The sequence below is a fragment of the Tachyglossus aculeatus genome (genome assembly GCF_015852505.1).
Source record: "Tachyglossus aculeatus isolate mTacAcu1 chromosome 12 unlocalized genomic scaffold, mTacAcu1.pri SUPER_6_unloc_1, whole genome shotgun sequence".
Taxonomy (NCBI): domain Eukaryota; kingdom Metazoa; phylum Chordata; class Mammalia; order Monotremata; family Tachyglossidae; genus Tachyglossus; species Tachyglossus aculeatus.
The window spans coordinates 1,436,903-1,464,078 of NW_024044828.1; the positions used below are offsets into that span (position 1 = coordinate 1,436,903).

Below are 27,176 nucleotides of genomic sequence, written 5' to 3' on the forward strand. Positions count from 1 at the left end.
TCCCTACCCAACAGTGGGCTCACAGTCTAAAATGACCCCCAGGACTTGTGCTCTGTTCACTAGGCCTGCTTTTCTCATCCTAACCCCTCACCTATGCCCACGAGATCGTATTCCCGAAGCACATAGCCTCTCCCCTTCCCCTTCAGGAATTCCGGGCACATCTTTAAATTCTGCTACTTCCTCTACTGTCGTTTATTTTAACGTCAGTCTCCCTGCTGGACTGTACGCTCCCTGAGGGCAGGTCCTGGGTTGACTAGTATACTCTTCCAAGAGCTCAGTACAGTGCTCTACGCACCGTGAGCAGTGAGAAGCAGCACGGCCTAGTGGAAAGAGCCCGGGCCTGGGAGTTGGAAGGCCTTGAGTTCTAATCCCGGCTCTGCCACTTGTCTGCTGGGGGACTTTGGGCAAGTCACTTCACGTCTCTGGGCCTCAGTTACCTCATCTGTAAAATGGGGATTAAGACCGTGAGCCCCATGTGGGACAGGGACTATGTCCAACCTGATCAGCTTGTATCTGCCCCAGCGCTTCGTGCAGTGCTTGGCACATAGTAAACGCTTAACAAATACCGTTGTTGGGTAGGGACCGTCTCTATATGTTGCCAACTTGTACTTCCCAAGCGCTTAGTCCAGTGCTCTGCACACAGTAAGCGCTCAATAAATACGATTGAACGAAATACCAATTATTACTATTATTATTGGATAGTTGGGCCTGGAAGTCAGAAGGTCATGGGTTCTAATCCTGCTCCGCCGCTTGCCCGCTGTGTGACCTTTGGCAAGTCACTTCACTTCTCTGTGCCTTGGTTCTGTAAAATCCCTATCTATAAAATATCTATAATTCTATTTATCTGTTTGGATGCTATTGATGTCTATCTGCTTGTTTTGTTTTGTTGTTTGTCTCCCCTATCCAGACTGTGAGCCCGTTGTTGGGTAAGGCTTGTCTCTCTCTGTTGCCGAATTGTGCTTTCCAAGTGCTCAGTACAGTGCTCTGCACACAGTAAGTGCTCAATAAATACGATGGAACGAATTGAGACTTTGAGCCCCACTTGGGACTAGGACTGTGCGAAAGCTACTGAAAAAAATATGATAACCTTTTAAATCCCACCGTTGAACCTGTGTAGTACCCGCCTTTGGAATAAGCGATTTTCGGATGCGAGACTGTTGGCACCAGAAGTTTAATGCCTAATGGTTTTAAAGGTCTCCCTCTTCTAGACTGTGAGACCATTGTTGGGTAGGGACCGTCTCTACATGTTGCCAACTTGGACTTCCCAAGCGCTTAGTACAGTGCTCTGCACACAGTAAGTGCTGAATAAATACGAATGAGTGAATGAATGAATGAACCCGATTTGTTTGTATCCGCCCTCAACACTTAGTACAGCCCCTGGCACATAGTAAGCACTTAACAAATACCTTCATGATGATGATGATGATTACTATTACAGTGAGTGCTCAATAAGTACTCTAGTGAGATCCCTCCCAGAATCTGCACTTCATTCATTCATTCATTCATTCAATCGTATTTATTGAGCGCTTACGGTGTGCAGAGCACTGGACTACGCGCTTGGGAAGTCCAAGTTGGCAACATCTAGGGACGGCCCCTACCCAACAGTGGGCTCACGGTCTAGAAGGGGGAGACAGAGAACAAAACAAATTAACAAAATAAAATAAATAGAATAAATATGTGCAAATTAAATTAAATTAAATTAAATATCTCCAGTTGGGATCCCACACTGCCAGAGCCGCGTATATGTTCCTCACTTGACTCTGCAAGGATCTGCTCCGGAGACCCCCCCCCCGCCCACCCATGGATACTTTTCAAACCAATTCTGGACAGAGTCCACCCCTCGTGAGCTGCACGGCCCCTTCTATCTCCCAACTCATCCCCTCCGTCCGGCTTATCCGATCCAAACTGCCCGGCGAGGCCAGCCGGGGGGTGTTGGTCTGCCGGCCTTGGAGCGTGGGCTGACTGGAAAGGAGAACTGCTCTGCTGCCGCTCATCATTATCATCAATCGTATTTATCGAGCGCTTACTATGTGCAGAGCACTGTACTAAGTGCTTGGGAAGTACAAGATGGCAACATATAGAGACAGTCCCTACCCAACAGCGGGCTCACAGTCTAGAAGGGAGAGACAGAGAACAAAACCAAACATACTAACAAAATGAAATAAATAGAATAGATATGTACAAGATAAGTAGAGTAATAAATATGTACAAACATACATATATACAGGTGCTGTGGGGAAGGGAAGGAGGTAAGATGGGGGGATAGAGAGGGGGACGAGGGGGAGAGGAAGGAAGGGGCTCAGTCTGGGAAGGCCTCCTGGAGGAGGTGAGCTCTCAGTAGGGCCTTGAAGGGAGGAAGAGAGCTAGCTTGGCGGATGGGCAGAGGGAGGGCATTCCAGGCCCGGGGGAGGACGTGGGCCGGGGGTCGATGGCGGGACGGGCAAGAACGAGGCACGGTGAGGAGATTAGAGGCGGAGGAGCGGAGGGTGCGGGCTGGGCTGGAGAAGGACAGAAGGGAGGTGAGGTAGGAGGGGGCGAGGGGATGGACAGCCTGGAAGCCCAGGGTGAGGAGTTTCTGTCTGATGCGCAGATTGATTGGTAGACACTGGAGATTTTTGAGGAGGGGAGTGATATGCCCAGAGCGTTTCTGGACAAAGATAATCCGGGCAGCGGCATGAAGTATGGATTGAAGGGGAGAGAGACATGAGGATGGGAGATCAGAGAGAAGGCTGGTGCAGTAGTCCAGACGGGATAGGCTCTCAGCGAGACCCTCTGCATCGCACTTACAACTGCACTCGAAGGACTACGGTCAGCAGCCCAAACAGCAGGCCGGCCAGCAGCCCTAAATCGAGGCCCAAAACGATCGACGCCAGGCAGGTAAACACCCAGATCACCTAGGGGAACAAAAATGTCATTAATCCTGGCTTCAGGAGACACGCCTTGAGAAAATAACAATCAATCAATCAATCAATCAATCAATCGTATTTATTGAGTGCTTACTATGTGCGGAGTACTGTACTAAGTGCTTGGGAAGTACAAATTGGCAACATATAGAGACAGTCCCTACCCAACAGTGGGCTCACAGTCTAAAAGGGGAAGACAGAGAACAAAACCAAACATACTAACAAAATAAAATAAATAGAATAGATATGTACAAGATAAATAAATAGAGTAATAAATATGTACAAACATATATACATATATACAGGTATATATATAACAACTCAGTTCAACTATTTATTGAGTGCTTACTGTGGGCAGAGCACTATACTAAGTGCTTGGGAGAGTCCAGTAAAACATTCATTCACTCATTCATTCAATCGTATTTATTGAGCGTTTACTGTGTGCAGAGCACTTTCATTCATTCATTCATTCAATCCTTTATCGAGCGCTTACTGTGTGCAGAGCACTGTACTAAATGCTTGGGAAGTCCAAGTTGGCAACATATAGAGACGGTCCCTACCCAACACTGGGCTCACAGTCTAGAAGGGGGAGACAGAGAACAAAACAAAACATATTAACAAAATAAAATAGAGTAAATATGTACAAATAAAATAATAAATAAATAGAGTAATAAATATGTACAAACATATATACAGGTGCTTTAGGGAGGGGAAGGAGGTAAGGCAGGGGGGATGGGGAGACGAAGGAAGGGGCTCAGTCTGGGAAGGCCTCCAAAACAGAGTTGATAGACGCGTTTTCTACCCACAAGACTGCCCTTCTAGACTGTGAGCCCGCTGTTGGGTAGGGACCGTCTCTATATGTTGCCATCTTGTACTTCCCAAGCGCTTAGTACAGTGCTCTGCACACAGTAAGTGCTCAATAAATACGATCGAATGAATGAATGAAAGGAGCTTACAGTCTAGAGGGAGAGACAGACATTAATATAAATAAATAAATTACAGATAAGGGCATAATTCCACCACAACAAGCCCCCTTCCCGTCTGCCACAAGGGACACACACGTTGAGCGTCTGGTAAATCCTTTCTCCTGCCTCGGTTCTTACCCTGAAGGGGAGGGATTCCGTCTTCTACCTCCCCTGGAAAACCTGGGCGAACATCTCCGTAATGTTTTAGAAACTGTTCCTCATCCTCCGTTCTAAGGGAGAGTTCCCACTGCTCTACTTTCCCCATCCACACCCCCATCGGTTCTCCGGAACAGCCGGGTGGGCTTTGGGGGTCTGCGTTTATACGCAGACTCCGGCCCGTGAAGATGGGGTTCACTGTGTTGCTCCCCACTTGGGAAGGGGTGGCTACAAGTTGCTAATTTAGCCTGAGTGAGGGACTCAATCCACCCACGGTATTTATTATTAACAATGACGATGGTATTTGGTAAGCCCTTACCACGGGCCAAGCGCCGTTCTAAGCATTATTATTATTAATAATAGTCAATCAATCAATCAATCGTATTTATTGAGCGCTTACGGTGTGCAGAGCACCGTACTAAGCGCTTGGGAAGTCCAAGTTGGCAACATATAGAGACGGTCCCTACCCAACAGTGGGCTCACAGTCTAAAAGGGGGAGACAGAGAACAAAACCGAACGTACTAACAAAATAAAATAAATAGAATAGATGTGTACAAGTAAAATAAATAAATAAATAAATAAATAAATAGAGTAATAAATATGTACAAACATATATACATATATACAGGTGCTGTGGGGAAGGGAAGGAGGTAAGATGGGGGGATGGAGAGGGGGACGAGGGGGAGAGGAATAATAATAATAATAATGGTGGTATTGGTTAAGCGCTTACTTTTGCTAGGGGCTGTACTAAACACTGGGGTGGGTACAAGCAAATCGGGTTGGACACAGTCCCTGTCATTCATTCATTCATTCATTCAGTCGTATTTATTGAGCGCTTACTGTGTGCAGAGCACTGTACTAAGAGCTTGGGAAGTACAAGTCGGCAACATATAGAGACGGTCCCTACCCAACAGCGGGCTCACAGTCTAGAACGGGGAGACAGACAACAAAACATATAGAAAGGTGTCAAAACCGTCAGAACAAATAGAATTAAATGATCGGTGTCCGACCTGATGAGCTTGTATCTATCCCAGTACTTAGTACAGTACCTGGCACATAGTAAGTGCTTAACAAAAACCATTAAAAAAAAAGAAAAGAAGGGTAGGGGTGGAGGGGATTCAGAAAGGACACCCTGGGTGATGGTAAATTTCCTCATGATCTAAATGCTTAGCAGTTCGACCTGTCCCGCATGGGGCTCACAGCCTCAATCCTCATTTTACACGATGAGGTAACTGAGGCCAAGAGAAGGGAAGTGACTTGTCCAAGGTCACACAGGATTAGAACCCATGATGGTCTGACTTATAGGCCTGTGCTCTATCCACTATGCCACACTGCTTATTATAATAATAATAATAATGGCATTTGTTAAGCGCTTACTATGTGCCAAGCACTGTTCAAAACTCCGGACAGAGCAGGGTACCACGCACTTGGGAAAGAACAGTAGAGATGCCTTGCCTGTCTTGGGTTTGACCGGGCGATTCCGGTCTGGTATTTGGGCCGAGGCAGAGTCTTGGGAGAATGGGGACCCTCTCAATCAATCAATCAATCAATCAATCGTATTTATTGAGCGCTTACTGTGTGCAGAGCACTGTACTAAGTGCTTGGGAAGTACAAGTTGGCTCACCCCCATCATCGGCAGAAAGGACATTTGGGAGCCGAACGCCAAGGAGGGCAGGATGTCCGGCCACTTACCGCGTCCATCTTATTCTGTCTCCACAATCGCGGGACGTCGCGCACCTGCATGAACATCCCCTTCAGGTTGGCGATGACGACGGCAGCCAGGACGGACTGCGGGGAGAGAGCAAATCCAAGCTATTTGCAGAACCGGCTCTCCGCGTGCCGGTCGTGAAACGCGTTGTCCGCTCCCCGATCGAGGTGGAAGTGACGTACCTTCTGCAAGGGCTCTAGCAGTTTTCCCAGAGCCACAATGGCCACCAGAACCACCAAGGCTGAGACGAGGCCCGCGACCTGAAAAACAGGAGCTCTTGTATGAGAGGAGGAGTCGAACAGTGTCCGGATTCGAGGGGCTGTTAGTCTTCTAGACTGTGAGCCCGCTGTTGGGTAGGGACCGTCTCTATATGTTGCCAACTTGTACTTCCCAAGCACTTAGTACAGTGCTCCGCACACAGTAAGGGCTCAATAAATACGACTGAATGATGTGCTGTCGAATTCCCCACAGCCACAAACTGGGCAGGCTCCTTCTGGGCATCTGTAATTCTCCCTGCTCCCCTCCAGGCCCCTGCTGCTGAAATCCTGATGACCGCTTCCCTTTTTTAAAAAAAATTAATGGTATCTGGTGTCTGTGCCAGACACAGTATTAAGCACCGGGGTAGATACAAGCTCATCAGGTTGGACACAGTCCATGTCTCACGTGGGGCTCACGATCTTAATCTCCATCTTGCACGTGAGGGAACTGAGGCACAGAGAGGTGAGGTGACTCGCCCAAGGTTATACAGCAGACAAGTGGCGGAGCGGGATTAGAACCCAGGGCCTCTGATTCCCAAACCCGGGCTCCATCCACTAGGCCATGCTGCTTCTCCCCATCCAGGCCCCTGCTGTAGAAATCCTGATGACCACCTCCCTTTCCAGGGCTGATGCAGAAAATAACTCCTTCTCAGAGCTCAGGGTCGGTGACCGTGACCACCACACCCTAATAATAATGATTAATAATTATGGTGCTTGTTGAGCATTCACTACGCGCTAAGTACTGAACGAAGTATTGGGGAAGATAACAAGCTAATCGGGTCAGACACTGTCCCAAGTGGGGCTCACAGTCTAAGAAGGAAGAAGTAAGATTTAATCCCAAGTCAATCAATTAATGGTATTTATTGTGTGCTTACTATGGGCAGAATACCGTCCTCTTGGGAGTCTGCACGCCAACAGAATCGATAGACACGTTCCCTGACCACAAGGAGCCTATAGTCTAAATCTGAAAGCCAGGATTATCATCATCATCAATCGTATTTATTGAGCGCTTACTATGTGCAGAGCACTGTACTAAGCGCTTGGGAAGTACAAATTGGCAACATATAGAGACAGTCCCTACCCGACAGTGGGCTCACAGTCTAAAAGTGATTACATAGTTGTTTGTCTCTCCTGAGGCATTTTAGGCTCCTGGAGAGGAGGGATTGCATCTCCTCCAACTTAATAATAATAATAACAATAATGGCTTTTATTAAGCGCTTACTATGTGCCAAGCACTGTGCTATGCACTTGGGTAGAGACAAGATAATCAAGTCCCACGTGGGTCTTACGGTCTAAGTAGGAGAAGAACAGGTATCGAATTCCCACTTTTTGCAGATGACGGGACTGAGGGACAGTAAGGGACTTCCCAAAGGTCACATAGCATTCATTCATTCACTCAGTCGTATTTATTGAGCACTTACTGTGTGCAGAGCACTGTACTAAGCGCTTGGGAATCGCAAATATAGAGACGGAGTGGCAAAGCTGGGATTAGAACCCAGGTTCTCTGATTCCCAGGCCCGGGCTTTTCCCACTAGGTCATGCTGTTTCTCTGATCAATCAACCGATCGTATTTATTGAGTGTTTACTACGTGCAGTGCAGTGTACTAAGAGCTTGGGAGAGTACAATACAACAGAATTAGAGGTCGCATTCGTGGCCCACAGTCAGCTGACAGTCTAGAAGGGCAAACAGACATGAATATGAATAATTAAGTAATTTACAGTATATAATTTAAAGATATAAACGAAAGTGTGGTGGGGTTGGAGGTGGGGCAAATCTCAAATATGCAAAAGCCATCGAGCCGGTGAAAAGAGGCCTTAATCAGGGAAGGCCTCTTGGAGGAGATACGACCTTAATAAAGCTTTGAAGGTGGAGAGAGTTGGGGTCTGGCACTTATTAGGGGGATCAAGTTCCAGGCTAGCGGGAGGATGTGGGAAAGGAGTCAGCGGCAAGATGGGATGGGGGCACAGAAAGCAAGCTGGTACTAAAGAAGCGGAGCGTGCCGACTGGGTTGCAGTAGGAGATGAGTGAGGTGAGGTAGGGTGAGGCAAGCTGATTGACTGCTTCCAAGCCGATCCATTCATTCAATCGTATTTATTGAGCGCTTACTGTGTGCAGAGCACTGTACTAAGCGCTTGGGAAGTCCAAGTCGGCAACATCTAGAGACGGTCCCTACCCAACAACGGGGCTCACAGTCTAGAAGGGGGAGACGGACAACAAAACATGTGAACGGGTGTCATCAGAATAAACAGAATGGTAAAGAGAGTCTGTTTGATGCGGAGGTGGCCGCCATTGGAGGTTCTTGAGGAGTGAGTATTCATTCATTCATTCCTTCAATCGTATTTAGTGAGCGCTTACTGTGTGCAGAGCACTGGACTAAGCGCTTGGGAAGTACAAGTTGGCAACATCTAGGGACGGTCCCTACCCGAGAGCGGGCTCACAGTCTAGAAGGGGGAGACAGACAACGAAACAAAACATATTAACAAAATAAAATAAATAGAATAAATATGTACAAATAAAATAGAGTAATAAATACGTACAAACATATATACACTATATATATAATGTGTATATATATGCATATATACACACATATATGTGTATAAATGTATACACACATATGTATATGTATGTATATGCATATGTTTGTATACAAATATGTGTGTATATATGTGTATATATACATATATACACACAATATATCTGTAAATACACACTATATATAGTATATAGCATATAGTATATATGTGTGTGTATATACAGATATATTGTGTGTATATATGTATATATACACATATATACACACATATATGTATACACATATGTATATGTATGTATATGCATATGTTTGTATACAAATATGTGTGTATACATGTGTATATATACATATATACACACAATATATATGTATATATACACATATATAGTATATATGTGTGTGTATATACAGATATAGATGCATAAATAGATGAGCCCCATCATTCATTCATTCATTTAATCGTATTGACTGAGCGTTTAGTGTGTGCAGAGCACTGGATTAAGCGCTCGGAGACATAAACGTATAGATACATATAGATAGATAGATACGCCCCCGTCATTCATTCATCCACTCATTCATTCATTCATACTGACTGGGCGCCGCCAGTGTGCGGAGCCCCCGGCTAAGCGAGACACGAACGCTTACGTTGATAAATGATCCACGGAGCAAGCCAGGTATGGATTGGAGTGGGGAGAGTTGCAATAATTAACGAGCACAAGTTTAAAGTACCAAACTCAACAAATGCCAAAATGAATGAACAAGTACCGTAATTTCTGACTTACTACTTGGTCGCACGATCTAGCCGGTTTAACTTTGTTACCTCCCCCAAGGGTAGCTCACTGCTCTGTCCACCGCGTCTGGATAGGCCACGGACACGGAGGATTGAAAGTTATAAGTTATAAGTACCAAACTAGTAACCCTGTCCCTGAGGCCACCTGAGAACCCTGATTGTTAGCAGATCTGCTCAACTGACGACCCACATTTCGGGCTTTCCACCTACAACACTGCCTCTTTTCCAGTCCATCTCCCACCCAAGACCCTTTGTTCACTCTGAGGGTGTCTCAGGGCCGTCACCGGGGCGAGAGGAGCCCAGGAAGGAGCTGCCAGTCAAGCAGACGCCTAGGCCAAGCAAGAGGCAGGCAGAAATGCAGAAACCCTCCAGTCTCCACTTCCTCCACCCAATATTTATTCCTATTTCAGGCCGACTTCAACCAAAAAGACTGGGATCAGATGTCAGCGGGCAGGTAGCCTGTGACAAGGTGAATGCCATAAAATTATTTCCGATTTCTGCTATCAGGGACTCCCTGAAGACACAACCCATTTCTGTCTGGTTTACCTTCTCTAGGAACCAAAGCTCTCGTAGCTCAGAAAGAGCAGAGAACCGGGGGAAGGAGCGAGCCCCTCGGACGGCTAGACCCAGTGACCAACTAAGGCTCTCCTGGGTTGGCTTTCTGGGGCCGGGCCGGGCTGAGACGGAGAGCGGAGACTCTGAAAGAAAGGAGAAGAGGAGAGAGGGGGGACCAGGAAAGAGACAATCAGAAGAGAGACCACAAGGAAAATAGTAACAATTAGAATTAAAGTTAAAATAGAGGGAAATTACAGGTAGCTAAGGAAAAGGAGTTTAAAGCAGGTTCACAGAGAACCAGTTAGCCGGGACAATGACGGTTTCTGTCAAGGGTTGTTAAGGAAAGGGGGTGGGGTGGGAGGAGGATGGGTATAATGAATGCTTGTTGAATTTCCCGGTGGCAGGAAGCAGTTGTGAAGGTGAGAAAGTCTTTAGAACTTATTTGCAGGCTCGGCTGGGGAAAAAGACCCGAGATCTAAGAAACAGGTAGATACCTCTTCCCAAAGAGTCAGTGCAAAGATGAACTTCCTTTTACTGGGTCAGGCTGCTGCATGAAGACAACCTGTCTCTTTTATAAAGACAGTCCTCCGGGCTCATGCAGGAAAGAGCTATCTCTGCCACCGGGGCAGCTGCAGAAGAGAACGCTTATGAAGTAACTGTCAAGAGCCTCAAGGCCGGACAGCGGGACTTTCAACCTCGGAGCTCGGTATCTGTTTCAGAAATAAAATCCCGAGTAATCCCTAAGCCTGCTCCGTTCCGTGCTCCTAGGATCCTGGCACCTGCGATTTCCAAATATAATGGGTCTCTGTGTGTGTGACGGGTGATATTGGTTTACCTCAGAGCCATTACCCTGTGGAACACGGTGCCAATCGAGGGTTGTTTATCCGCACACACATTCCTAAGGAGGAGAGTAGCCCAGTCCTCATGAGATGAGGGGTAAATCCAAGGGCAGAAGATCAGCAGCGCTGACCCGGCCTTCGGACCACTCCAGGGCCAGAGAAACTTCCTCTCTTTGAATCCTGTCGATGAGTTCAGGCCTGCTAACATTCCTGACAGTTTTCCTCTCACCCGAGGGGCCCTGGCTTTTCTGTCCATCAGGAGCTGTGGTTTTCTTCCACACCCTCAAACCAAATCAAGAGTACTTACTGAGTGTCTGTACTAAGCACTGGAGAGCATACGATATAATTAATAGACAGGATTCCTGCCCTCGATCTAACCGGAGAGGAGGACGTTAGAATAAACCACAGGTAGAAGGAAGGAAAAGGGGGATATGCACTTGAATTCGTGCTGGAGCAATAAGCGTGTAAGCTATGTCCAAAAGTGGGATACACCAGTGTCTGGCCCAGCGTGGTGGCTGTTTGGATGAAGAGGAAAGGGTGGATCCTGGAAATATCGTGGAGGAAACTCGGACAGGATTTGGTGACAGACTCAATGTGGGTTTTGAAGGGAGGCGATAAGGATAATGTTCAAGTTATGGGCTTGAGAGACAGGAGAGGATAGTGATGTTGTTTCAACTGTGATGGGAAAATTGGAGGGAAGATGACAATTTCATTTTGGGACACCCTGAGCTTGAGGTGCAGGAGAGACAAAAACATAAAAAATGTCCTGGGAAGCGCGAGAAAATGTGAGATTTCGGAGAAGGAGAGGGGTCAGGCCTAAAGAGGTAGATTTGGAAGGCAGACACTAAGAAATGGTAGTTGAAGCAAGGAGAACAGATGAGCGCCCTAAATTGAGAAAAGAAGGGGCGAAGGAAGAGCTGCTGAAAAAGACTGAAAAGGAGAGGCCAAAGAGGTGAGAGAAATTTAGGAGAGAAATGTGAGGAAAATCAGTCATATTTATTAAGCAATTATGGTGTGTACTAAGCGCTTGGGAGAGTACAGTCCAACAGAGAAGGTAGACATGTTCCCTTCCCTCAACAAGCTAGCGTCTCTGAAGAGAGAGGTCTACAGCACCAGAGGGAACAGAGAGGTAGAGGTGGATTTGAACGGAGCAGAGTCTGTTAGATTGGGGAAGAAGGACGGCATTGGTGACTGTGGAGATCGGGGTCTCTGTGGCATGAAGGGATGGTAGGGGGTTAGGAAGGGAAGTCGAGTACAGGAGGTGAAGGCCAAGGATTTAAGCAATTGGTTTGAGAAGTTTGGACAGGAATGGGGAGAGGGAGATGGGGCGGTAACTAGGAGGTGCAGTGGGATTCAGAAAATACTTCTTTTGGATAGGGGAGACATGGGCGAGTCTGAAGGGAGAGGGGAAAGAGTCAAAGAGGCAACAGAGGCAGAAGATGATGATGATGATGGCATTTATTAAGTGCTTACTACGTGCAAAGCACTGTTCTAAGCGCTGGGGAGGTTACAAGGTGATCAGGTTGTCCCACAGGGGGCTCACAGTCTTAATCCCCATTTTACAGATGAGGGAACTGAGGCACAGAGAAATTAAGTGACTTGCCCGAAGTCACCCAGCTGACAATTGGCAGAGCCGGGATTTGAACCCATGACCTCTGACTCCAAAGCCCGGGCTCTTTCCACTGAGCCACACTGCTTCTCTGAAGAAGATGATAGTCGATGGGGAAGAAGAGGGGGCGTGAGGGTTTTTCGAAGCTGAGAAGGAATGGAGTCAGAGATGTAGGTAGAAGGGTCTTTTTTGATCGGTTTGAGAGATAGCACAAGAGGATGGGAGTGGACGCGAAAGCGGGAGGGAGTTAGGGAGGATAAGGAGAGATTTGGGGGCAACTTACTAGAGGGTCATATTGAAATACATTCCAAAAGTTACACAGACACACACTCAAACACACACACGAATTACATTTATTCCTATTCTATTTGTAAGTACTTTTATGTTTGTCTCCCTCAGAAGAGATGTAAGTTATGTCCTCTTTGGCTATCAAGGACAACTACATAAAAAGTGTAAGCTCCTTATGGGCAGGGAATACGTCTTGAAGCAGCATGACTCAGTGGAAAGAGCCCGGGCTTTGGAGTCAGAGGTCATGGGTTCAAATCACGAATCTGCCAACTGTCAGCTGGGTGACTTTGGGCAAGTCACTTCACTTCTCTGGGCCTCTCAGTTCCCTAGCCTGGAAAATGGGGATGAAGACTGTGAGCCCCATGTGGGACATAGTGATCACCTTGTAACCTCCCCAGCGCTTAGAACAGTGCTTTGCACACAGTAAGTGCTTAATAAATGCCATTATTATTATTCGTATTCTGTTGGACCTCGCCAAGTGCTCAATTTGGTGTGCTGCATCCAAAGAGTGCTCAATAAATACCATTGCTGCTACTGTTTAAGCTTCCAAAAAAATGGAGAAAGTGTTGAAGCGCCATAGGGGGGTTAAGAAGAGAAGAGGAAAGGGACCAAGCAGTGTGGCCTAATGGATAGAGCAAGGGCTGGGGAGTCAGAAGGATCTGGGTTCTAGTTCTGCCTCCACCACTTCTAGGCTGTGTGACCTTGGGCACGTCACTTCTTTTCTCTGTGCCTCAGTTACCTCATCTACAAAATGGGGATTAAGACTGTGAGCCCTTTCTGGGCCGCGGACTGGGTCCAACCTGATTAGCTTGTATCTACCCCAACGTTTATCATCATCATCGATCGTATTTATTGAGCGCTTACTGTGTGCAGAGCACTGCACTAAGCACTTGGGAAGTACAAGTTGGCAACATATAGAGACAGTCCCTACCCAGCAGTGGGCTCACAGTCTAAACGTTTAGAACAGTGCCTGGAACATAGTAAACGCTTATATACCATTGGAAAAACAATTATGAAATGAGACGCAGTTGCTTAGCACAATGCGGTGGCCCAACACTGCCTATGGCTTCAAGCCTCCATCCCCTGCCCGATTCCACCTCCGCTTCCCCCTTCACGTCGCGGAAGGGGAAGGAGAGCCTGTAGAGCCCTGCCCTGCTCAGCCACCACCCCCCGTATGTGACAGGACTTTTTCACAATCCACCAGACCCTGCTTTCACCTGGGGAATCTTTTCCCTTCGTCTCCCTTTCGCTCTTAGAGTTCCTCCTCCCTTTTCCAACTCCCCGGGGTTTTGCCAACACTGATCCGGGGGCTGGAAATGTCCCTGGGGATGCAGTCACCTGGGGAATCTTTTCCCTTCATCTCCCTTTCGCTCTTAGAGTTCCTCCTCCCTTTTCCAACTCCCCGGGGTTTTGCCAACACTGATCCGGGGGCCGGAAATGTCCCCGGGGATGCAGTCACCCGCCCCGGGGCACTTCTGGTCCCCCAGACGGTTTTGGGGGCTCCCCAGCTGTTTCCCAGATGCTCTAGCTGGCTTCCAGCGGGCCGTAGGGATGCGTTTCTTGTTGCTATTATGATCTGGGCCGTCCAGAGCTTACTTAAAGGAAAAGCCTGGGTCCCACTTGAGAACTTCATAAAAAATTAGAAAATCAAAGGCCACCAGCACAGCCTCTGAGAGCTCTGAGGGCCTACAATGCTGGGTATTACGCGGGCACTGAATCTTCAGTATCCCGCTCAAGTGTTGGGCTGGTGTTCGTTGATCTCCACACACAAACATCCTGGCAAACTGCTTGGCCTAATCTTACACGGCCAACTTGTACTTCCCAAGCGCTTAGTACAGTGCTCTGCACACAGTAAGCGCTCAATAAATACAATTGAATGAATGAATGAATCTAAACCTTTCCGGTAACCTCTGACTATCAATCAATCAGTCAATCGATCACTGGTATTCACCGAGCGCTTACTATGTACAGGGCACCGTACTAAACGCTTAGCATATCCGCAAGGCTGATGAAGACTGGGATGTGCTGCATTAGGGGAGCAGGGTCGCTTTCTATGGAGTTGGAAAGGTCGCTTGCTATGGAAAGGGGACCGTCCGGAAAGGAGAAACCAAACAAATTTCCCCGCTGAAACGTTAGCGCATCAGTTCCCATCTGGAGATGAAGCTTTCCCGAGCCTCTCTGGCTATTCAGTTCTCCCCAGTGGACAGGGTATTCATTTCCAAGAAATCCCCCACTACCTGTGTCTTTCCCCCGGTGCTCTCCTGGACAGCAGTCCGGGACAGGGCCGTGGTAGCCACAAAGCAGGAGAAGAATCCGGAGAAGATGTTGCTGATCCCAAAGGCAATAAACTCCTAAAAGAAAGTTTAGGTAAGGATGAAGTCACACATTTTTTTTTTCCTTTGATGAGGATCCTTCAGCGAATCTCATTCTAAAGCTATATTCTCCCACGGGCCTGGAGACACTCGCAACACCTGTGTAGTGGGGGTGAAGGCATTTTTTTGATTCCCCAAGAGGTTCTGACTACCGGCAATCGTTTTCAAGATCAGGAATTCAGAATCTGCTGGAGAGCAGATAGAGAAATCTCTGCTCCCACAGTGATCCCTGGCCTGCCTTGGGGCTGTGATTACTCACTCATCTAGGGCTGGGGGTATTAGCATACCTGCTTAGCTTCATGTGCAGAACTTTCTGGCCAGGAAGAGCCAGAGGGATAGGGAGACTGGTCCTGCATAATTGGGAATCACTCAGCTGATGTGATTGCTACAGCGGGTTTTCAGGAACACACAGTACAGGTAAAGCCTTCTGCGGTATGAAACAGGACACAGTATCTGCCTGGGCTGCCCAGGACTGAGTCTGGATACCTACAGAATGCAGTGTTGGTGCTGTAAATGCCATCATTATTATTATTATTATATTCTACTGCGTGTGAGTTGTGAGAAAATAACTTTGTTCTACTGGGGGAAACCGGGAGTAGCTTGAAAATGGGAATGCTGTGGAAGAAGGCTATGTTTTCAGAGTCTAAGATGTCCTCAGCTCCTGATGGCAGTCACCTTTAAGCTCGCTGTGGGCAGGGAATGTGTGTTTTATTGTTAAGCTGTATGCTCCCAAGCGCTTAGTACAGTGCTCTGCACGCAGTAAGCGCTCAATAAATACAATTAGCTGCCTAACCGCAGACACCTCTCTGAATGGGAGCAATCAGTAAGTGCCGAGCTCTTTCTTCAGCTGTGCGACCTGGAAAAGATCTTGGTCAGTCAAAACTTTTCTGGAAAAGGGAGGTGGAAGAACATACCTGGTTTCCATCGATCGAATAATCGTATTTGGTGGCGTACACTTTCCCCACTGACACCGCGATGGCATAAGCCACCACCGCTATGGAAAAGGAGGCGGTAATCATCTCCGAAAACATGCTCACAGACGGAATCGCGGGGGGCAGAAATCTACAGAATGAAAAACGGACACGGTGACAGCGTCCTCCCCAGCTGGAGGCTGCCCGGATAGCGGCCAGGCTTTTATTTATTTATTTCTAGTATTATTTTATCGTATTTATTGAGCGCTTACTGTGTGCAGAGCACTGTACTAAGCGCTTGGGAAGTACAATCTGGCCACATATTTGCGAATCTCCTAGGTCCACAAACCCGCTGCGACTGAAACAAAGTTCACGGGAAGCTGAGCAGGGCCACGGCTCGTAGGAAGATCACATTTTCAATTTGTTGTAATAATAATGATAATAATGATGGTCTCTGTTAGGCACCGTTCCAAGTGCTGGGTAGATGCAAGCTAATTAGGTTGGACACAGTCCCAGTCCCCCACGGGACTCACAGTCTTCATCTCCATTTTACAGATGAGGTAGCTGAGACCCAGAAAAGAGACGTGACTTGCCCAGGGTCACACAGCAGACACGCGGCAGAGCCGGGATTAGAAACCCGGTCCTTCTGGCTCCTGGGCCCCCGCTCTAACCGCTGGGCCATGCTGCTTCCCTTTCCCCAACACCCAGCAGATTTCTTTCAGCCCCAAGACCTGCAGTTAGGGGCTAGTGTCCACAGCTGACCTTCATTACTCTAAATTTAGTGTTGGATGCCTACAGTCCTTCATCCACTCTCCCTCCTTGCCGTCTCCCCTGGAAATCCCTTTGAAGATAATATTTGGCCCAGTTATGAAGAGAATCAGTAGGAAACCCTCTATAACGCAGCTCAGGTATCACTGTCCCTCCTCAAGAGGCAGTGCCAAAGTTGGTGGCACGTGAAGGGGACGTGACACATGTGATATCACGGAACGATCTCTACAGTTTTACAGTCCAGGTCCGTGCAAGGCAGGTTTCAGTATCCTAGTGTCCCTCCAGTGCAAGGAATCAGACGTTCCCCTCTCCCGAAAATTTCCTTTCACAGTCTCAAGCAGGCTCTGGGACCACTGGGGAAAATTGGGGGATCATCATCATCATCAATCGTATTTATTGAGCGCTTACTGTGTGCAGAGCACTGTACTAAGCGCTTGGGAAGTACAAGTCGGCAACATATAGAGACGGTCTCTACCCAACGGTGGGCTCAGTTGACTAAAGTTCCTTGCGAGAACAAAGCGCCTTAAAGGGGGCACTCCCTAATACTCACTGGGCAAACGGAGAGGGGAACCATCTAGAAGAGCGACAGGAAAATCCCGGGAACCCAAACTGAGGGAATCTGAGCTAGGATGTGCCAGGGAAACCAGGGGCTCTGCTCTTGGGGGCCTGCTCTCCGCTCTTCCTAGCAGGCAAGTTCATTTGGCTAGTGGACCCCAGAAATTTGCCCACCGATTGACAATTCCCAAGTGGGAAAGCAATAATAATAACTGTGGTAATAGTTAAGCGCTTACTATTTGCCGGACACGGTACTTAGCGCTGTGGTGGATGCAAGCAAATCAGGTTGGACACGGTCCCTGTCCCACGTGGGGCTCACAGTCCCCTTTTTTACAGATGAGGTAACTGAGGCCCAGAGAGGGTAAGGGATTTGCCCAAGTTCACACAGACAGGGGTTGGAGCCGGGATTAGAACCTATGACTTGACTCACAGGCCCGCGCTCAATCCACTAGGCGATGATGCTGCTCCAACAGACCCCAGGGTCCCTGGGGGGAAGCGTGAGTAGCTCAGGGGGTTGAGTGGCTCTGCCCAGGGGGTCCCAAGGGTAGGTTGGGCGCACGGCGAGCGATGTCTGGAAAAATCCGGCCCTGATGGGCTCGAGGAAAATGTTTGCGTTTGCTGTTCAATGCCCCGGCCAGCAAGAGGAACTGCGGTGGGTGGCCATCCACAGCCCAACCAGCCACTCCATCCTGACCCAGAGTCCAAGAAGCCGCGTAACCTAGTGGGAAGTGCACCGGCTTGGGAGTCCTCATCTTCCCTCCCAAACCCTGTCCTCTCCCGGACTTTCCCATCACTGTGGATGGCACAACCATCCTTCCCGTCTCACTAGCCCGAAATCTTGGTGTCATCCTTGATTCCGCTCTCTCCACACATCCAATCCGTCACCAAATCCCGCCGGTCTCACCTTCACCACATCGCCAAGATCCGCCCTTTCTTCTCCATCCAAATCGCTACCACGTTAGTACAATCACTCATCCTATCCTGAGTGGATTACTGTGTCAGCCTCCTTTCCGACCTCCCAGCTTCCTGTCTTTCCCCACTTCAGTCCATACTTCACTCTACATCATCATCAGTTGTATTTATTGAGCGCTTACTGTGTGCAGAGCACTGTACTAAGCACTCTACAGCCCGGATTATCTTTCTACAGAAACTTTCTGGGCATGTCACGCCTCTTGTCAAAAACCTCCAGCGCTTAAATGTCCAGCACGCTGCTTCGCGCACAGTACGCGCCCAACAAATGGGAATGATTGATTGATTGGAGTCGGATTGAGGCCAGACAGCTACCTATCAGTAAAGGTTGTTAAATTGCAGTCAAGTCAGGGAAATGGAGACTCTAGACTGTGAGCTCACTGTGGGCAGGGAATATGTCTGATGTTATATTGTACTCTCCCAAGCGCTTAGTAGGGTGCTTTGCACACAGTAAGCATTCAATAAATATGATTGAAGGAATGAGATCTCTAAGAATGACTTCTCCAGCCTCTTAATAATTATGGTATTTTTTAAGCACTTACTATGTGCCAGGCACTGTTCCAAGCACTGGGGTAGATACAAGATAATCGGGTCGGACACAGTCTCTGTCCCAGATGAGGCCCACAGTCTTAATCTCCATTTTACAGATGAGGTAACTGAGGCTCAGAGAAGTGAAGCGACTTGCCCAAGATCACGCGGCAGGCAAGTGGCAGAGCCGGGATTAGAACCCAGGCCCGGGCTCCATCCACTAGGTCACACTGTTTCTCCTGGAGTTGGGGATCCAGAGCCCCACGGCCAGGAATGGGGAACAACTGAGAATATTCCCCGGCATGTCAGCATTTCCTTAGAGCAGAACTGGACTCACCCTCTCGGAATGGACTTCACAATGCCGGCATTGTAGTGCTTTTCGAGGTCAGCGCCGTACGAAATGGCCGTGGCAATTATCGTCTGAAATGCACCCGGAGAGGGACAGAACGTGTTCCTTCTACAAGAAAACCCTTTTTCCAGGCCACCCCCAGCCCCCCGGCCCCTCCAGCCCGGGTGTCGGGGTGTTGGGGGGCAGGGGAAGGGGTTTGGGCTCACCACGATGACTTCCACGGGGATGGGCACGGGAATCTTATGCTTGAAGCGATCGTTTATCTCTTTGACGACCACGCAGGTGACGATGGTGAGCAGCCCGGCGATGAGATCTGCGATGTTGGTGGTGTGGATTTTCTCGAATATCTCGGCAAGAGTCTGTAAAGGGAGGAAGCGAGGGAGGAAGAGATTGGCGGCCCCTCGTCTGGCTCAGACGCCATCGGCCAGCGGAGCGGCTGGGATGGGGCTGACTGAGATTCGGCCGCGTGGGCATTGAGAGAATCGGTGCCCGGCAGGGAGGAGCGGAAAGGCTGAGGGAGGTTTGGAAAGAAGCGGCAGTGTGGAGTTGGTTCTTTCATTCATTAGTCACTGACTAATCTCTCATCCCCCCACCTTATTTCATCTCTGTTATTTCCACTGTAGTATTTCCCGCCAAATGCATCATCAATACCCTCGAGTCCCTGCCCTGCAGCATTTACATCCGTATCGTTATACCTGGTTGCTTCACCGACTTCTTGTTTTAGAGTTTATTTCCCCCACTTGACTTAAAAATCCTTGAGGGCGCAGAGGTTGGGAAGCCATGCGGCCTAGTGGAAAGAGCCGCGTGGGCCTGACAGTCGGAGGACCTGGGATCTTAGCCACAGCTCCGCCATTTGCCTGCTGGGTGACTTTGGGTGGGTTGGGGGTCAGTGCCTCAGTTTCCTCGTTTGGAAAATGTGGATTCGATCCTTGTTCTCCTTGCAGAGAAGCAGCGTGGCTTAATGGAGAGATTAGGGGCTGGGAGTCAGAAGGACCTGGGTTCTAATCCCGGCTCCACCTGTCTGCTGAGTGACCTTGGGCGATTCCCTTCACTTCTCTGGGCCTCGGTTACCTCATTTCCAAAATGGGGATTAATGCTGTGAGCCCCAGGTGGGACAGGGGCTGTGTCCAAGTGCTTAGAACAGTGCTTGGCACATAGTAAGTGCTTAACAAGTACCATAATTATTATTATTATTCTCCTTCCTGATTAATTAATTATGGTATTTGTTAAGCGCTTACCATGTGCCAGGCACTATACTAAGCGCTGGAGTGGATACAAGCAAATCGGGTTGGACACAGTCCCTGGCCCGCATAGGGATCCCAGTTTTATTCCCCATTTTACAGATGAGAACTGAGGCCCAGAGAAGTCAAGTGACTTTGGCGAAGCAGCGTGGCTCAATGGAAAGAGCCCGGGCTTGGGAGCCAGAGGTCGTGGGTTCAAATCCCAGCTCCGCCACTTGTCAGCTGTGTGACTTTGGGCAGGTCACTTACCTTCTCTGGGCCTCAGTTCCCTCATCTGTAAAATGGGGATTGAGACTGTGAGCCCCACGTGGGACAACCTGATTCATTCATTCATTCAATCGTATTTATTGAGTGCTTACTGCATGCAGAGCACTGTACTAAGCGCTTGGGAAGTACAAGTCGGCAACATATGGAGACGGTCCCTACCCAACAACGGGGTCACAGTCTAGAAGGGGGAGACAGACAACAAAACAAAACACGTAGACAGGTGTCAAAATCGTCAGACCAAATAGAATTAATTCATTCGTATTTATTAATAATAATAATGATGGCATTTGTTAAGCGCTTACTATGTGCAAAGCACTGTCCTAAGTGCTGGGGGGGGGGGGGATACGAGGTAATCAGGTTGTCCCACGTGGGGCTCACAGTCTCCATCCCCATTTTACAGATGAGGGAACCGAGGCCCAGAGAAGTGAAGTGACTTGCTCATTGCCTTGTATCCTCCTCAGTGCTTAGAACAGTGCTTGGCACAGAGTAAGCGCTTAACAAATGCTATTATTATTATTATTATTATTATTATTATTATTATTATTATTATTGCCTGAGGTCACAGAGCAGACAAATGGCGGAGCCAGGATTAGGACCTTCTGACGATCAGGTCCGTGCTCTATCCGCTACGCCATGCTTCGTCCCCTGATGCTCCTGGATTCCACATCCACGGGAAAATACCGGTCCTTCCCTCCTCTGGGGGACCGTTTCCACTGGAACACGTTTTCCAGGACTCGGCCCGCTTCACTGAGGAGGAAGCGGCACACATAGCGCGCAAAGCCACTGAGCGACGTGTGCGACCAAGGGCTCGGAGACGATGGCGCCGATGGAGGGGCTCCCACGGCTTCCCGCGGGTGGGCAGGCGGGCTGGGCAGCAGGCCCAGTGAAGAAGCAGGTCACAGTAGAGGTACTACAACCATCATTCCGAAAAGCCCTTGAGCACACGTAGCGGGTTCTAATTCCGACTCCGCCAGTTGTCAGCTGTGTGACTTTGGGCATGTCACTTCACTCCTCTGTGCCTCAGTTCCCTCATCTGGAAAATGGGGATTAAGGCTGTGAGCCCCACGTGGGACAACCTGATCACCTTGTATCCTCCCCAGCGCTCAGAACAGTGCTTTGCACATAGTAAGCGCTTAACAAATGCCATCATTATTATTATTTAGACTGTTATTATTATTATCTTTTAGACTCTGAGCCCACTGTTGGGTAGGGACTGTCTCTATATGTTGCCAATTTGTACTTCCCAAGCGCTTAGTACAGTGCTCTGCACATAGTAAGCGCTCAATAAATACGATTGATGATTATCTGAGGAGCCACGGGGTACACCGCATCGCTTCCCTCACGTGCCTTCTCCGCTTAACGCTCCCCCATCCTTGACACCTCCCCTTCTTCTTGCAAAATCCCGTGGGGGGTTTTCGGCTACAGCATTTCCTAAATCCTTCCCTTCCTCTCCGCCGTAGCCCAGACCACAAAATTTGCCCTCTCACCGAGCTGTCTTCCTCCAATCTTTCCCCTCTCCAGGCCATCCCCGTTCCTCGAAACCTGGAACGGTTTCCCATTCGTGTCGGCGACAAGCGGGAATTTCTGATCGTAATAACTCTGGCGCTCATTAAACGCTATGCGGCAAGCACTGTACTAAGCACTGGGCAGGGCCTTGCTCACTTTCCCAAGGTCACTCGGCAGCCAAGGGGCAGAACCCAGATAAGAACCCAGGTTCCTTATCCCTTCCATCGGCAAACTTATTCTCTTATTTACCCTCTTAAGGTCAGGTGCTACAAACGACACAAGGGACAGCCTTTTAAAACACACAACGCATGATTGATTGCCACTCTCCCCAAATCCAAAGCCTTATTAAAAATCACTTCTCCAAGAAACCTTCCCTAACTCAGACCTCATTTCCCTGACACACAACGCGTGACAGATTGCCATTCCCCCCAAATCCAAAGCCTTATTAAAAATCACTTCTCCAAGAAACCTTCCCTAACTCAGACCTCATTTCCCTTACTCCCGGACACACAACGCGTGACAGATTGCCACTCTCCCCAAATTCAAAGCCTTATTAAAAATCACTTCTCCAAGAAACTTTTCCTAACTCAGACCTCATTTCCCTTTATCCCTCTCCCTTCTACATCCCCTATGCACACGGATCTGTTCCCTTTAAGCACTTCAAAGTCAGACCCTCCCCAGCCTTATAGCACTTGGATACTTCTCTGAAATTAATTTTAATGTCCGTCTCCCCGCTCTAGACCGTAAATTCCTGGTGCCCAACAAATAGGTCTATCAATTCCGTTGTATTGTCCTCTCCCAAGTAAGCACTAAGTAAATCCCACCGATTGTTTAATTGAATGATTGATAGGATCGGTATCTCTCCCAGCAAAGGTGACAGGCCCAGGGATTTGTGAAATTCACCTTTTGGGTCTGATGACCTTCCGGGTAGAGAAGCTGCGTGGCCCAGTGGGCGCTTAAAACAGTGCTTTGCACATCATAAGCGCTTAATAAATGCCATTATTATTATACAGAGCACGGGCTTGGGAGTCAGAGGTCATGGGTTCTAATCCCGGCTCCGCCGCTTATCAGCTGTGTGACTTTGGGCAAGTCGCTTCACTTCTCTGGGCCTCGGTTACCTCATCTGTAAAATGGGGATTAAGTCTGTGAGCCCCACGTGGGACAACTCGATTACTGCGTATCTACCGCAGCGCTTAGAACAGTGCTTTGCACATAGTAAGCGCTTAATAAATGCCGTCATTATTATTAAGTCGCTTCACTTCTCTGGGCCTCAGTTACCTCATCTGTAAAATGGGGATGAAGACCGTGAGCCCCATGAGGGACAACCTGATTACCTTGTTTGTCCCCCGGCGCTTAGAACAGTGCTTGGCACACAGTAAGCGCTTAACAAATACCAAAATTATTATTATTATGATCCAAACGTCACTAATAAATGATTTAAATATCGCCTATTTCTGGTTCTTTCAGAATCAGATTTGGATTGCCGTGATGGGAAGCTGGGTTGCTAGTGGAAAGTGCGTGAACCAGGGAGATAGAGATCTGGGGTTCTAATCCTGCCTTGTGCCGTGAGGCAAGTCATTTAACTTCTCCGTGCCTCCATTTCCTCAACTGTAAAATGGGGGTTCAATACCTGTCCTCCCTCCTAACGGCACACAATGTGCCTGGCACAGACTAATCACTGTGGTATTTGTTAAGCGTTCGCTGTGTTCATTTATTATTCATTCAATCGTATTTATTGAGCGCTTACTGTGTGCAGAGCACTGTACTAAGCGCTTGGGAAGTACAAGTCAGCAACACATAGAGACGGTCCTTACCCAACGGCGGGGTCACGGTCTAGAAGGGGGAGACGGACAACGAAACCAAACATGTGGACAGGTGTCAAGTTGTCCGAACAAATAGGATTAAAGCTATTAAAGCACATCATTAACAAAATAAATAGAATAGAAAATTTATACAAGTACAATAAATAGAGTAATAAATCTGTACAAGCCTATATACAGGTGCTGTGGGGAGGGGAAGGAGGTAGGGTGGGGGGGATGGAGAGGAGGAGAGGAAAAAGGGGGCTCAGTCCATACCAAGCGCTGGGCTGCAAATCGGGTTGGACACAGTCCCTGTCCGACATCGGGCTCCCCATTTTACAGATGAGGTAACCGAGGCACAGAGCAGTGAAGCAACTTGCCCAAGGTCATCATCATCATCATCATCAATCGTATTTATTGAGCGCTTACTATGTGCAGAGCACTGTACTAAGCGCTTGGGAAGTACAAATTGGCAATGTATAGAGACAGTCCCTACCCAACGGTGGGCTCACAGTCTAAAAGGGGAGACAGGGAACAAAACCAAACATACTAACGAAATAAAATAAATAGAATAGATATGTACAAGTAAAATAAATAAATAAATAGAGTAATAAATATGTACAAACATATATACAGGTGTTTTGGGGTAGGGAAGGAGGTAAGATGGGGGGATGGAGAGGGGGATGAGGGGGAGAGGAAGGAAGGGGCTCAGTCTGGGAAGGCCTCCTTGTCACACAGCAGACAAGCGGCGGAGGCAGGATTAGAACCCATGACCTTCTGACTCCCATCCCTGTGTGCTTTATCCACTACGCTACGATGCTTCGCATAGAAAGCACTTACCAACTATCACTCTAGGAGGGGAAAGTGTCTACCAACTCTGTTGTACTCTCCCAAGTGCTCAGGACAGTGCTCTACACTCGGTAAGAGCTCCATAAATTTGATGGATTGATGATGAGAATTATTGCCAGTCCACTCATGACTGCAGCTTTCAGTTCACCCCAAATCCACGTGGGCAAGTATCTCCCTATTTAGGGCCTTTAATTCCAGAAGGACACTAAGAATATAATTTCACGAGCAAATCGGGGCCAGTTGGAGTCATTGTCCGTCCAACCCAGAATCCCGCTTCCGACTTTCGCCAGCGGACCCTCGGAGGGGCAGCGGGAAGCAAAGTCACCCGTATCAATCAAGGCATTGTTCGGGACTAGCGATCAGGAACCCGAGAATCTTAAAAGTATTAAAAAGTGAAGCCAGTTGCTGGGAAAGCCTCTGTTGATTAGACCTGGAATGCTCTGTCCCCAAACACTCTGTATTTATCCTTTACACAAATGGAGGGTAGAATTGCTATTACCTGGAAGCCCCGTTTGGAACGGATAATCCCTGTCCCTGGGCATTTGGAGGGAGTCCGTGTGATCTGGGAGTGGGGTTCAGGAGAGCCCTGAACATAATAATAATGATAATAATAATAGCATTTGTTAAGGGCTTACTATGTGCCAGGGACTGTACTAAGCGCTGGGATGGATACAAGCAAATTGGGTCGGATACAGTCCCGGTCCCTTGTGGGGCTCGCAATCTCAATCCTCATTTTACAGATGAGGGAACTGAGGCCCAGAGAAGTGAAGTGACTTGCCCGAGGTCACACAGCAGACAAGTGGAGGAGCCGAGATTCTGACTCCTGCTGACTCCTGGGGTCAGGTTTGCCCCTCTCTCCCTTCCCAGAGGACCCTGGTGGGGTTCGTTCATTCAGTTGCATTTATTGAGCGCTTACTGTGTGCGGAGCACTTTACTGAGCGCTTGGAAAGTACAATTCAGCGATAATTGACTCCCTTCCCTGGCCGGGGTTTGCCGTCCTCTGTCCTGGTTCAGTGTTTCCAGGCCCCCAGGCCACTCCACACTCTAAGGATTTCATCCCTGGCAGGAGTGAGGCTTTAGTCACCCAAACAGATGGTTCCCGGACACAATGATGCTGGTTTTTGTTAAGCGCTTACTCTGTTCCAGGCACAGTACTAGACGCTGGGGTGGATACGAGCAAATCGAGCACAGTCCCCGTCCCACATGGGGCTCACGGTCTCAATCCCCATTTATAACTGAGGCCCAGAGGAGTGAAGTGAGTTGGCCAAGGTCACCCAGCAGGCAAGCGGTAGAGTCAGGCATGACCTTCTTACTCCGAGGCCTGCGCTCTAGCCACGCCGCTTCTCGAGGAGACGGAGAGCGCAGAGTTACGGATCAGAGATCCTGCTGCCCCGGGAGACCCTGTTGAGCGAGCACAGGTGGGAAGGGACGAAGCAGAGACTGGTGGGCTCAGCCCAGGGGGCTCGGGGGACAGTACAGACAACCAGGGAGGTGAGAAAACACGAATCTAAGCAGGATCACCGCTGCAGATCCCATGGTTTCCCTCAAAGCAGGGCACTTAGAGGCCGTACCCACTTGTAACCTCCCTGTGATGCTCTGGTATCTCCCCAGCCTACCCTTGCATCACTCCAAATGCTCAACAAACTGTCCTAGTGTACTTTGTTTTCTCTAACGGTATTTGTTAAGAGCCTTCTATGTGCCTGGCATTGTACTATATATGTGTACATATATATATATATATGCTTATATATATATATATATATACACATATACTATATGTGTATATATACTATATATGTTTATATATATATACACACACACATATATATTAATATATATATTATATATATATGTTTATATATATATGTATATATATATGTTTGTGTGTATATATACTATATATGTTTATATATATATACACACACATATATATATATTAATATATATATGTATTATATATATATGTTTAGATATATATGTATATATATATATATATGTTTGTACATATTTTTTACTCTATTTATTTATTTATTTATTTATTTTATTTGTACATATCTATTCTATTTATTCTATTTTGTTCGTATGTTTGGCTTTGTTCTCTGTCTCCCCCTTTCAGACTGTGAGCCCACTGTCGGGTAGGGACTGTCTCTATTTGTTGCCAATTTGTACTTCCCAAGCGCTTAATACAGTGCTCTGCACATAGTAAGCGCTCAAGAAATGCGATTGATGATATGTGTATGTGATGATGATGATGGCATTTATTGAGCGCTTACTATGTGCAAAGCCCTGTTCTAAGCACTGGGGAGTTTACAAGGTGATCAGGTCGTCCCATGGGGGTCTCACGGTCTTAATCCCCATTTTGCAGGTGAGGGAACTGAGGCCCAGAGAAGTGAAGTGACTTGCCCGAAGCCACACAGCTGACAATTGGCAGAGCCGGGATTTGAACCCATGAACT

General features: G+C 48.0%; 1 protein-coding gene across 1 annotated transcript in view; it reads right to left on the minus strand.

Annotated features, from left to right (window-relative positions):
* SLC26A4 (solute carrier family 26 member 4) overlaps positions 1-27,176 on the minus strand; it is a 107,757-nt gene that overhangs the window by 19,451 nt on the left and 61,130 nt on the right. The window contains exons 12-18 of the mRNA XM_038740900.1: positions 19,266-19,418; positions 19,048-19,130; positions 15,894-16,041; positions 14,845-14,958; positions 5,915-5,992; positions 5,717-5,812; positions 2,788-2,894 (exon numbers count right to left, since the gene is read on the minus strand). Coding sequence (XP_038596828.1) covers positions 2,788-2,894; positions 5,717-5,812; positions 5,915-5,992; positions 14,845-14,958; positions 15,894-16,041; positions 19,048-19,130; positions 19,266-19,418 — 779 coding nt within the window. The remainder of the gene's footprint in view (positions 1-2,787; positions 2,895-5,716; positions 5,813-5,914; positions 5,993-14,844; positions 14,959-15,893; positions 16,042-19,047; positions 19,131-19,265; positions 19,419-27,176) is intronic.